Raw genomic sequence first — 12907 nt, 5'->3', positions numbered from 1 at the left:
ATTCAGGATGGTACCATAACAATTGTCTACGTAAGGTCAAGTAATAATTTAGTTGATCCTTTTACAAAAGCTTTACCAAGAAAGATGGTAACTACGATCTCAAAAGAAATGGGGCTGAAACCCTTTAATCAAAATCACAAGTAATGGTAACTCGACCTTATACTAGAACATCACTAGTTATAAGGTTTAATGGGTAAAAACAAGTTACTGAAGTGATTATTTGATATTGACATGAGCCTTGACATGAGAAGTCAGTATCATATGTTACGTTTGTAGGTTGAATTAAATTCTTAATGAAGTATGGTTCAAATGTGTTATTAGTAACAGAAACACATGAAAGATACTTCACCTATATGAGCTTAAAAGTGGTGCCGCTTCTTACGAAAGTTGGGGTTGCTTTCTAGAAAGCTCATGAAACAGATACAAGCACATGGTCATAATAGTGCTGAGTAATGTAGAACTTCTCGCTGAAACAAGATGTTAGTATATGTGTGGTATGTCCGATTCTATTACATAGAGTACAAGTTTAAAGCATAGCTATTTGTCACTTTTATAGAGTTTTGATGTGCTTGCACTAAATGAAGGTTTAACTCGAAAGAGACCTTTATGTATGTATATTAATCTCATGAAAATTATGGCTGTATTCTTTTTATAATCTTAGTTGGTATTTTGTTTTACAAACAAAGGGAGGGATTGCTGGTTGTTTGTTTGTAAAACAAACAAAATAGTGCTTTTTCCTTTGTCCCATGTAGGAAAGTTTTGAGAAAGTGGGCCACTTTATATGTGTGAGTGTCTTCTTCCTTGTTAAAGTGAAGACAATGGGGTGTGGACTAGACTTCTCAATACCTGCGTGTGGGTGCGCGATTTTGGCGCAATTATTAGGCGCACATAGCACTTGGCGAGCTCGCGGATGATAATTAACACTAATCCACGTTTATTATTTTTATTTATTAAATTTCGAATTTATTATTATAAAATAACGATTTTATCCTATTGAAACAGTGTGACTATTCGCAATAGAGTTGCGATTATTTTTTTTATTAATTAATTTCGAAATTTATTATTTAGTCTAACGGTTATTAGGCGTTCTTACAACTTTTGGAAGAATTGTGTCCTTTCGGACATAACTACTTCACCTTTGGAAGGTTTTGTCTTTTTGGACATAACTCCTTCAATGTTGAAGGGTTGTATTTGTTCAAAGATTTTTTTTCAGAATTTATAAAATTCGGATTAATAAAAATGATTAAAAAATAATAATAATTAAAAAATATTATTCTTTTATTTTATTATTATTTTATTCCGAATTTTCATATATCTTTTTTCAACGTGAGTTTTGATTTTGTACCAATTCACTATACATCTTTTTGATGAAGGGACGCCTTTGTTCGAAAGGGTGTGATTAGTGAGTCCGTTTTTACTTGAATATTAAGTCTCTTCATTCGAAATTTTAGACATTTTTTTTTCATTCCGAAAAATTGTGGCCATTCTTTCTAATTGTTTTCCTAGAGAGATCCTAGAGATATACCGAAATTGCTATTCGGTATTCTTAATCGAGACTTTATTGTATCCTGGAGAAAATTTGCCGATGACCATTAGCAACTTCGTGGGGCAAATAATTCCTTAAAGAAAATGATATCACACCTCAAAGTCTGATTTTATTGTTCACCCCTTTTGAAATTGAAGTTTCTTTTCTTCTACAATTCGAAGGAGCATATATTTTCCAACACCATCTTCGTCAATGGACAAGGGAGGGCCCTGCAGCAGTCATAGAAAGTGAAAGGAGATTCCTATTAATATGATTTAGCATCCAAGTGCTTAGGTGTAATACGTAGTGAGTGCAATTGCATCCATATTGATCAAGAAACTGGAAAAGAATGGTTCAACTGTGCTCTTTCTTCACGGGATCAAACACATAGCATCCAGATTGATCTAGAAACTGGAAAAGAATGGTTCAACTATACATCCTTTCTTTATCGCATTCGAAGAAAAACAAGAACGAGTGATTGAACGGCATCCCTTCCCCTTATCTCCTTCAAACGTACGGAAAGGCATGCAGCGGTAATCTTCGTCTAGGTCTTCTTCATCAAGGTCGGTTCCTCCCTCGCATTCCGGCCGACTTTCCAGATCATGTTCTGAGCGATTCCTGGAACAGGAAAAAGATAAGCAAGAAGAAATAAAACAAGAACGTTTCCAAATATCAGAAGTAGAAGAAAGATGTAGTGTGGTCTACGGACGATTACCCTCCCATTATCTTCATAATTTCCCTTCCCCTTCGGATCACAAATTCAATTCCACAGATGGAATTGCTCTGTTTCTTCAACACGGGAAAGGCTATTGGCCGGCCCGTATGGCTCAGCCGAGCGCCTTAGGATCACCATAGTGAGATATTGACGGTACGGTAAAAGGATGGATAGAATTTGTGCACCTGATTTGGATTTCATTGTCTCTGGATGCAGAAATAACGACGAACCGGTGCCGTAGGTCTTCTCCCCTGTCACCCCCAAAGTCCCGGTGCTATGAGACCGCCTCAGCTAGCTCACGGAAGGCTTAGGTGAGTTTGAGAGCGTTTGAGAGAGATTGAAGAGAGTTGGGTGCAGAGGAGGGACCTGCAGCTCTATTTATAGAGTTTCCAGGCAAGCTCTCTCATAACGGGCCGGGCCGAACTCGACCCACACAAGCCGGACCCATATCCGACTAATTAAGAAACCTTATATCTAACCTTATTAGACCAGACTTACAAGAGGGTAATAACAATCTCAATTAATGTAACCCACATCAGGAAAACGTTACAAAGGCCACTTTCCGAGAGTGAGAGTCTTTGCTTGTAACAAACAGAGGCGGGAGCTCTTAAGGATTTTTCCGGAGAAAATTATATAAAGCGGTAGAAAATATTTGTTAGCCGGGTATGTTTTTGATGAATGTGCTCTCTCATACTCTTTTACGAAGAATGTGCTCTTTTTTTCTTTTTTCTTTTTTGAATTTCTCCATTTTGCATAGGATGCCACGTCACTTCTTTCTCCTCTTCCTTTCTTTTTTTGTCTTGTTTGGGGGTTAAAATTACTTAAGACAGCCTTACGTAATTTAAATTTTCAAAAGAATTAATTTATAGAATTTAATCTAAATTATCCAGAGCACAGTAAGTTAATTTTTTTTCGTGCAAAAAATCAAAAAGAATTAAACTAATTTTATTCAATGGTTAGATTAGAAAAAGTAATGATGGAAAATTAATGAAAACACTCATTCTATTAAACTAAATTGAATTGCTAGCACATTAAGGAAATATTCTCCAAATCATTCATTTTCCATGAAATAAACGAAGCCTCAAGTTCACATGCAGTTTCCTCGATTGATCTTCTTCTTGAGTAATGCTCCCTAAAATGCCCATCTCAGTGTCACTGTTACCATTTAAGTTTTTCTTTAACGTTACCCCTCTCTTAATAGAATTAATCTTGCCTTCTTTCTCCTTCCCATGCCATATTTATGCTAAGTTTCCAAACTAATTAATTAATTAATCTCCAGTGTCATGAATCAATAAATATGATAAAAATGTCTTCATTCTAAGTAAAATTATGTTTCAAAGTAAAAAAGAAAAATTGGTTATTTTCGGGATCGTGAATTGATCAATCTGTTGATCTCCTAATGTGGTTAATTTGAGTTGTGGAAAGATAGTGCAATCGGTTCTTTTGCGCTTTCAGTGATTTCTCATGGTAATCCATATCTACTCGTAACCTCTTCGCATCAAAATATACACTTATTCATAGAAAATAATTTCACGGCATAGTTCATGAGCAATAGTAATAACTGTTGTATTTATGGTGGGTTAATGGATCAACGAATGTGAGCAAAACGAGATACGTTGTTTCCATTCACGTATCTCATGAATTCATGTATTTCTCGTGTTCATGTATTTCTTGGATTCGTGTATCTACTTAATTCTTGATTAATGTATTTCTTGGATTTTTGTATCTATTTAATTCATGTATCTACTAGATTCTTGAATCTATTTATTTCGTGATTCATGTACGTTTCTGTACATGAATTCAAAAATTCTATAAATAGAATTCAAAATCTTCATTATGAGAAGAAGCATTCCGACAAGAAGCAAAAATCACCAATGTTTCCTCTCTTCAAGTTTTCTCTAAGTGTGCCGGTTTCAAGAAGTGTTCGACAAAGTCTTGTTCGTATAGTGCTAATACCAACAGGTTCAAGGTGTTGTATTTTGGGAGGCGAAGTTCGTGAAGCTGCTTAGCACCATTGGCAGGAACTTATCATCTTAAGGAGATTCGGCTAGCCGTACCTCACCTCCAATTCTTGTTTATTTTGTTGTCGCATTCTCGATAAATTTTCTGATTACAACAAACAGTGTTACGTATTTTTCCCCAATACGTGTATTCTTCTCCTCCTCTTATTCTTCTTCTTCTTTTGTTCAACAATAACTTACTTCATGATAGAACAATAACGAAATCATTCTTGATTTGTCGTTTTTGATCTCCTTTTAGCCTTCATAGTTTTAAGATCAGAAGGAACAAAGAAATTAAAAATCCCAAAGTGAATTTCGAGCCAAATATGCATTTGGTCGTGCACGGCACTTGACTTGATCCAGGCCAGGCCTGGTCATGGGTCACATGGTCAGGCTGAGTGATAGTGAGATAAAGTAGACGTCTCACTAATTGTGTTTAATTTGCTACTTTATCGAGCATTTCTCGTCTGATTGGGTTTTGATTTTGCTATTCTGGAGAAAAAACTAAATTGTTCTACTCAAGCTAGCCACAAAAAAAACAATAAAGAAGGAAATTTTGAATTAAACTGAGAGACAATTACTCATAGATCGTTAATCTTATTAAAAATTGTCTTGTTAATTATCATTACATGCTTAACGAAGCTGAACGGTAATTTGATCTTTTAATATGAAAAGAGCGTGTTTTATTAAAAAGCGTGTGGAAATGGTGCCATCCCAAAACAAAAAAATTACTACGGGAGAGTTCCGGTGCACAGTAGAAAGAAGCGCATTGAACAAACCGGTCAATTTGAACTCATGGATGATCCAATCGTCGCACTCCCGGTCGATGATCGTCGTTTAGAAGTCGAACAACACCGCCATATCAGCCATTTGTTAAGGTTTTGAAACAACAGCAGTCATGCACGAAAGCTAGAGAGAGAGAATTGCAGTCTCATTAGCCAACTCTTTAGTTAATCACTGTTTCATCAGCCAAGCATAATTTTTTGGCTGCCAATGGACCTTAGGCTGAATCAATCTAAAAGAGCTGTCCAAAAACTAGTGCGGCAGTACAAATATCAAGTCAAACCAGTTACATCCCACAATTGTTTTTCTTATTTTGCCATCATCGTAAAAGTTCTTACTGAGGTACGGGGACAGCTGGAAGGGAGGGCTTCATGGGCAGACACGGCAACGGTCTGCAACTGTCTGCAGCTTGCGGTCTGATGAAATCGACTGGCCAGATTTGAACTCCTCTTCAGCGGCTATTGTGTTGATCAACTGAAGCAGGACTCGCTCCAGCTCTTCGCCGTCCGTCCACTCGCGAATCTCCACCTTCAACAGCGTGGGATTCCTGCAGATCAAGTCCCAGACCGGGTAGTTCTTCCTCGGCAACATGAAGTCGCCCTCCGAGAGCTTCAGGCTTGGGCAGTAGTCGCCAACCCCATCTCCCACATAGATGAACCTCTTCTTCTTGCCCTCTGCAGATACCGAGGCCTGTATTCTTTCAATCACCGCCCCCTGTAGAACGTTATAACGTATCTTCATATATATATATATATATATATATATATGGTAATCCTGATTGACCCTAAAAGATTTAGGGGCTATTTGTTAACCGGCCAAATAGTATCCGATTCTATTTTTTTTGTTTTCCGGAACAAAAAAAAAAAAAAAATTCGTTTGGTAAATATTTTGTTCCTAGATGCAAATTTGTTCCCAGAATCAACTTTGAAACAGAATCAATAATAAAAAAAAGTTAATTCTTGATTCTGGGAACAAAAATCAGAAATGAAAAATAAATTTTTTTCTTCTTCTTCATATTCTTGGGCAGCCGACCACAAGCCAGGGCCGGCGAGGGCAAGGGAGACCCTCGCTGCCGCCCTCGCTAGATCTGGCGAGGACGGAGATGAGGGTCCAGCCCTCGTCGGAGCCGGCGAGGGCTGCCCTCGCTGGTGGATGGCCTAGCCGACCCTAGCCATGGGCCAACGAAGGGGAAGAAGAAAAAAAGAAAAGAAAGAAATATTAAAAAATTTAAAATATTATTAATAAAAAGAAATTTTGTTCAGTTATCAAACGCATTTCTAAATGGTTCTCGTCAAAATGTCACGGATTTTGTTCCTAATTTTTGAAAGCTCGTTTGAATTTTCATCAGCATGCATTGAAACTTCAAGAAGCTTCTCTCCTTCAGAAGCAGGCAACAATCAAGGATAGAAAATGAAAAAAAACCAGACATACATCTTTCATTACCTTGCACATGTTTGGAGGGCAGAGACCACATCCATGAGAAGAGGACCTGAAGTCATGAAAAGGCAAAATTCTGAGCCTCCCTCCTTCGTCGACAAAGCTCGGGTTTGTGTTGATCTCGGACAAACACTCCCGTATGCCCAGATGTTTCAGGATCGTCTCGATGTAAAAGATATTGGCATCACTTACGATCCGCAGCTCATACCTGAAAAAATTCGATCCCCGAGAAAAGATAACCTCACTCAATTTCCTTTGCTCCAAAACTGAGCGCCGAGCAGAGAAAGAGAGAAACCGCTTCGTTTCGATTTATTACCCCAAAGCATGAATTGATTTGATGGCGGGAACTATCCTGGGATGCATCGTAGCTCTTTTCAGAACATCTGCAATTTCTTCGACTGTTGTTCCTCTCGAATGAAGCTCCCCCATCATCTTGTCCTGCAAGAATTTTTGGGTTGTGCACAAAAGCATCGGCCTCTGATTTCAAAAGCTTCAAATAGACAAGACCCCGCACTTCAACTCAAGCGCTATTATCGCCCTAAAAATTCTCTGGAGAGAAAAAAAAAATACTAGACCAAATTGTGCTGTACAGATTTTGCCAAGGTACGAAGAGATTGTTCACAAAATTGGGGTGTTCTACGGTACACCAAGATGAGGAAAATCCACGGAGAGAATGAAATGAAAAACCAATTCTCCAGGAAAAGAAAAATTCAGCAAAGGCAGATTCAGATGAACCTCTCATGAGTTCGACCAAAAAAAATAATAATATGAGAAAAAGCAAACCAAAAAAAAAAAAAAAACAGGAATTCACCATGAGAGAGTTCCAGGGCATGGTAGGACGAAGCTCATCAATCAAATCGGTCAACCCCAACTCATGGACAATCCAATCGTCGCAGTCCCAATCCATGATGGTCTTGTCGAAGTCGAACAACACCATGATATCAGCCATTTCTTGAGGTTTTGAAACTACAGCAATTAATGCGCGTAAGCTGTGAAGGAAGAGAGGGAGAGAGAGAGAATTGAAACTTTACTAGCCAACTCTTTAGTTGATCGGATTTTTATAGGGAAAATGACATAAATAGTCCATGAATTTTGGATCAATATACAATTTAATCCCTAAATTTTTAATTTGTTCAATATAGTTTCTGAACTTTTAGTTTGTTCAATGTGGTCCCTGGACTTTTTGTTTCAATTAAGCTAAAGTTCAGGGACTACATTGAACAAATTAAAAATTCATGGACCAAATTGCACATTAAACAAAAGTTCAGGGACTGTTTGTGTCATTTTTCTTATTCTTATAAGTCAATGATCTCCGATGATGTACACGTGGGCCAATGAGTTATGTGCTAATTAGGATATGCATTAATTGAGGTTTGCTTCCTCTTAATTCATGTATCTTTTTGCATCAAGATATCTCCACTAGAATCGACATTTTGTTGCGTTATAGGCACGGTATTGTGAAGACTGGTACACCGCAACTCTCTCCTTCAACCTATCTCTTCCGTGAAGACCGAACCGTGATAGCGGCGTTGGTAATGAGCACCACACACCGAAACAAATGGGATCAATATAAGATATATTAACTGCTCTAAACCATATTAAATTTCCGAACGCGAGACTTTTTCTAACATTACTCGAGGTTTGTTTTTTTGGAAAAAAAGCTGCAAATAAAAGTAGAAAAAAAAGAGAAAAAAAAAACCACAAAGCGAGGGCATGCTAGCCCTCACCTAGTGGGGTGATGCCACCACCCCACCCCATCATCGCCGGAAAGGGCCAGCGGGATTGCCGAGGCGGCATCGTCGAGATCCGGTGCCCTAAGTACCTCAAGACGGCCTGTGTCGTGCTTCTGCCACAGTGTGATTGCAAAAATGGAAGGCAGAGTGAGAGAGAGTTGTGATCAAAGTAGACCTAAGGGAAACTCAGGATTGAGAGGTGGTTGGATTTGGGCCAGTCTGCTCGCTCAAATCAGTGTACCCGCTCTACAATTGCTGCCCTCCTCCCTCATATCTCAGCCAGTTGCCGACCATCGCCGAGGCCCTAGCGACTGCCACCGACCCTTTCCGGTGATGGTGAGGTGGTGGCGCTGTACCACGAAGTGAGGGCCTTGGGCCCTTTTTAAAATTTTTCTTTTTTGAGTTTGTGTTCTTTTTTGCCAAAAAAGGTTTTAGCCTGTTTTATGTTTCTAATCTAATTTGATTATGAGTTGGACTAAAAAATTAGATTTGGACCAAAATAATGGCGTTTTGGCATTTGCGCCAAGCTTTTGTTAACATCAAAGCCATGTAAGATAGAGAAAATTACAAAAAAGGCCACATCGGCATTTTTCATTAGTCAAATTGGAACAAGTTAACGAAAGATTCGATTGCACTAGTTTGACAAGTTTTATGATTAGATTGCACTTTTTGAAAGTTTTAAGATTCAATTATACTTTCCTGATAAGATTTATAATTTCTTTTGCATTTATCCCTTTTGCTTATATCCTAATGTGCTTATCTTTCACCGATCTATCTCAACAACATAAGGTAGTAATCAAGCGAAATGGTAGCAAGACAAATCGGCTTGATGCCTAGCGGACTATCAGAATCATTAGTTATTGTGAACCGGATTTGTACTGAGTGTTGGTGCTTACGTACTGAACATATATGCGATTACTTATCGGCACACAGGATGCCGACCACACGAAAATTAAGTACATGACCGAGGTATAGGTTTAACTGATCCAACCATCCTATCCTTACGTTGATGAATCTAGATAGACTAGACTGGGTTACGTTTCCACGAGTTTTGTTCTCTTTTGGAACAACTATTTTCAAAACAATACCATGAGTCACGGCCACCCCGAACTTGGTGATCTCGGGTTGTAATTGGAGGGCGTGAAGCCGGGAAACAACCTGGTCAGGAGGATCAAACAGTATCATAGAAGTTAAGGTAGTCTATCTAGTGAGTTCGGAAAGGTGACTTGATAACGGGAACATCATTAAAATGTCACCATTCTTTCAAAGTTTCAATATCAAATGTTATATCTTCAAAGTTTTTATCATTTCCCAAAATTGTTATACTTAAATAGGGTAGGATTAAATGGAATTGACAATGGTGGCCTAAATCTCTCACTTTATCCTTATTTTCATTGGACATTTTATTCTTAACTCAAGTTCAATAATATTGGCAATCCAACAAATCCAATTCTTGACAAGAAAACGCAATTCGAGTTCGTGACTAGGTAGTATCTATGAATCGTACTTGAAATTTGTCTTGGTCAGATTGTCGGCATGCCACATCGGATGATCGACAATGATGGACCGCCACATTAGCAATATTAGATGAAAATTGGTTGAAATGACTATATTGAAAACTCACACATAGGTACAGAATTACATTAGCAAAATTGAAAAATTTAGGACTGCATTGGAATCCGTAAAAGAAGCCTCTATAGGATTGAATTGGTCATTTTTTGTTTGAAAATTTTTTGCACCAAAGTGGACGCCGTATAATAGTTATGATAGTTTGTTTGGATGAACATTTGCAAACTTAGAATCATCTTGGTCTTTTCACGTCTCACGTGTCCATTCGTTGTTATATTCGAACACAAATAAGTTCCACGGTGCACTTCGTTCCTTAGAGGATAATAAAGTCTCTTCTTGCTTTTTTTTTGGGTTAATATCACGAAAAATCCTAAACTGGTATACCTGTGATAATTTTACCTCGAACTACTTTTTTTACCACCAAAAATCCAAAACAGGTACACTTATGACAATTTTATCCTGAACTAATTTTTTGACCACAAAAAATTTCAAACTGGTACATCTGTGATAATTTTATCCCAAACTAATTTTTTGACCACTAAAAATCCCAAACTAGTACATTTGTGATAAATTTACCCTTCGTTAGTGTCCGTTAGATTATATTAATATCACGAAAATCACAAATTGATAAACTTGTGACAAACAGAGGGGTAAAACCCAAAATCGGTACACCTGTCAATTAGCACGTGTAATTAAACTTAGTAATTTGACAGTAAAATTTAAGGAAAACTAACGGAGGGTAAATTTATCACAAGTGTATCAGTTTGGATTTTTGGTGATCAAGAAATTAGTTTGGGGGTAAAATTGTTACAGTTGTATCAATTTGAGATTTTTGATGATCAAAATAATAGTTCGAGTAAAATTATCACAGATGTACCGGTTTGAGATTTTTTATGATCAAAAAAATAATTTGAGATAAATTTATCACGGATATATTAATTTGGGATTTTTCGTAATATTAAAATATTTTTTTCCCAAAGTGACACTAATGTCACGAATCATTTGCACACTCGGAACGGTGTACGTTTCACAGGGAGATGCCGCGTTTGATTGGATGAACTTTTAAAAACCTAGGACTATTTTGGTCTTTTCATGTCTATCATGTCCATCAGTTGTTTTATACGGACACGAAGCAGCAAAAGTTTCTATAATAAGGTTCACCCTCCCTGACGGTCCTTAATAAGGTTCACCCTCCCTGACAGGTCCTTAATAAGGTTCACCCTCCCTGACGGTCCTTAATAAGGTTCACCCGCCCTGACAGGTCCTTAGAGGACAAAAACATTTGCTTTTCCTTTTGCTGTTTTTCGAAAGTAACACTAATGTCATGAATCCTTTACAGCTAATAAAGTGGCCACGTTTTGCATGGCCATGTAAGAAGGTACGTACTTCACCACAGGTCCTCAGGGGACAGGACAATAATGTCTTCCCTTTTGCTGTTTTTTACAAGGTAACAACGACGCGGCGATCATTTGCAGGTAAAAAAACAAAGGCGTGTTTCACATGGCGACGTGACATTTGATCGAGCGCGAAAAAGTTGAATAATTTTACTAATAATTTTAACCCTCCACTACGGGTCCTTAGAGGACAATTGTTGGAATAATAAAATTTAGAATTGATATTCTAATATGTCTTGAAGAACTACATAATATTTATAGACCTTTTAGATAACTAGAACAATTAAAAATTATTTTGTAAACAAGCAATAATAAGGCTCCGTTCGTTTGGCGGAAAATATTTTCCCAGAAGTCATTTTCCTGAAAAATGTTTTTCTGGAACACAATTTTCTGGTGTTCGGCGATCGCCGATCCGGCGACGTCCGGCGACCGGCGGCGGCCGACGACCGACAATGACCGGTGACCGACGATCGGCGGCGGCCGACGACCGACAATGACCGGTGACCGACGAGCGGGCGGCGGGCGGCGCGGTGGGACTGGCGACCAACGGCCGGCGACGGCCGACGATCGACGGTGGATCGGCGGCCGGCGACGGGCGGCGGCAACGGGCGGCCACCGACGATCGACGGTGGACCGGCGACCGATGACCGGTGGTGGCGATCGGCGACGGCGATCGGCGGCGGCGACCGTCGAACGTCGGCGGCGGCGACCGGCGGCCGGCGGCCGACGGCGGTGATCGGCGATCAACTTCCTCTCCCACAGAAAACATTTTCCCTCCCATGGGCAATTTTGCCTTCACTTTGGGGGAAAATGATTTCCTCTTTGTGAAAAGAGGAAATCATTTTCCTCAAAACAATGAAGGATTTGCGGGTGGGGAAGGAAAATGTTTTCCCATGGAAAACATTTTCCGCTCCCGAACACCGGAAAACGCGGAAAATGTTTTCTGGAAAAATATTTTTCCGGAATCGAACATAGCCTAAGTAAACGTTAATTTCCTCGATAACAATTTCCAAGACTCTAAGTCTCTAGATAATAATTATAAGAATCTAATTCACGAGATGAGCTTGGATTACGAAAAGTCTTTTTTATTTCCAACAGCCTCCCTTAAACCGAGCTCATCTTGACCATGCCGATCATTCTCTTGAGTTTAAGGAAGGAGTTCGTCTTCAACGGCTTAGTAAACATGTCAGCCACTTGGTCTTCCGACTTGCAAAACTGTAACACAATCTCCTCGGACTTCACTAGATCTCGAATGAAATGATACTTTATATCAATGTGCTTGCTTCTTTCATGAAAGATCGGATTCTTTGCAAGGGCAATTGCTGACTTATTATCACAATTATTATCACAATTAGTCACTGTCGGATGCTCCTGCTTATGACGTAATTCAGCAAACATCAAACGTAGCCAAACTGCTTGAGTAGAACAATAAGCTGCTGCTATGTATTCCGCTTCCGCACTGGACAAAGCAACCACCTGTTGCTTCTTCGAGGACCTAGAAAAAATTCCATTTCCTAAAGAGAAAACATAACCGGCAGTACTCTTCCTTTCTCCAATATCACCTCCCCAATCACTGTCTGTATATCCCACAAACTTAAAATCATTAGAAACAATATAGAATATACCATCATCCATAGTACTTTTAATGTACCGTAGAATTCTTTTTACCGCATGCAAGTGTGATTGTCTAGGAGTTTTCATAAATCTACTTACCATCCCAACACTATAAACAAGATCTGGCCAAGTAGAAG

At 38.8% G+C, this 12907-nt stretch overlaps 1 protein-coding gene across 1 annotated transcript; it reads right to left on the bottom strand.

Annotated features, from left to right (window-relative positions):
• Positions 1 to 5156: 5156 nt before the first annotated feature.
• Positions 5157 to 7480, bottom strand: LOC115678419 (inorganic pyrophosphatase 2-like). Its single transcript, XM_030601816.2, has 4 exons — positions 7272 to 7480; positions 6777 to 6898; positions 6467 to 6668; positions 5157 to 5737 (listed from the first exon to the last, which is right to left on the bottom strand). The coding sequence occupies exons 1-4, from the start codon at positions 7407 to 7409 to the stop codon at positions 5393 to 5395; spliced, it is 807 nt and encodes a 268-aa protein (XP_030457676.1). The 5' UTR covers positions 7410 to 7480; the 3' UTR covers positions 5157 to 5392.
• Between the last annotated feature and the right edge of the window lie 5427 nt (positions 7481 to 12907).

Source organism: Syzygium oleosum, unplaced genomic scaffold, assembly GCF_021117445.2.
Source record: "Syzygium oleosum isolate NSW1041296 unplaced genomic scaffold, Sole_v2.1 Sole_v2.05, whole genome shotgun sequence".
In the NCBI taxonomy this organism is placed as follows: Eukaryota; Viridiplantae; Streptophyta; class Magnoliopsida; order Myrtales; family Myrtaceae; genus Syzygium; species Syzygium oleosum.
Note: the sequence above shows the minus strand (reverse complement) of the source record. Positions and strands in the feature narration are given on the sequence as shown.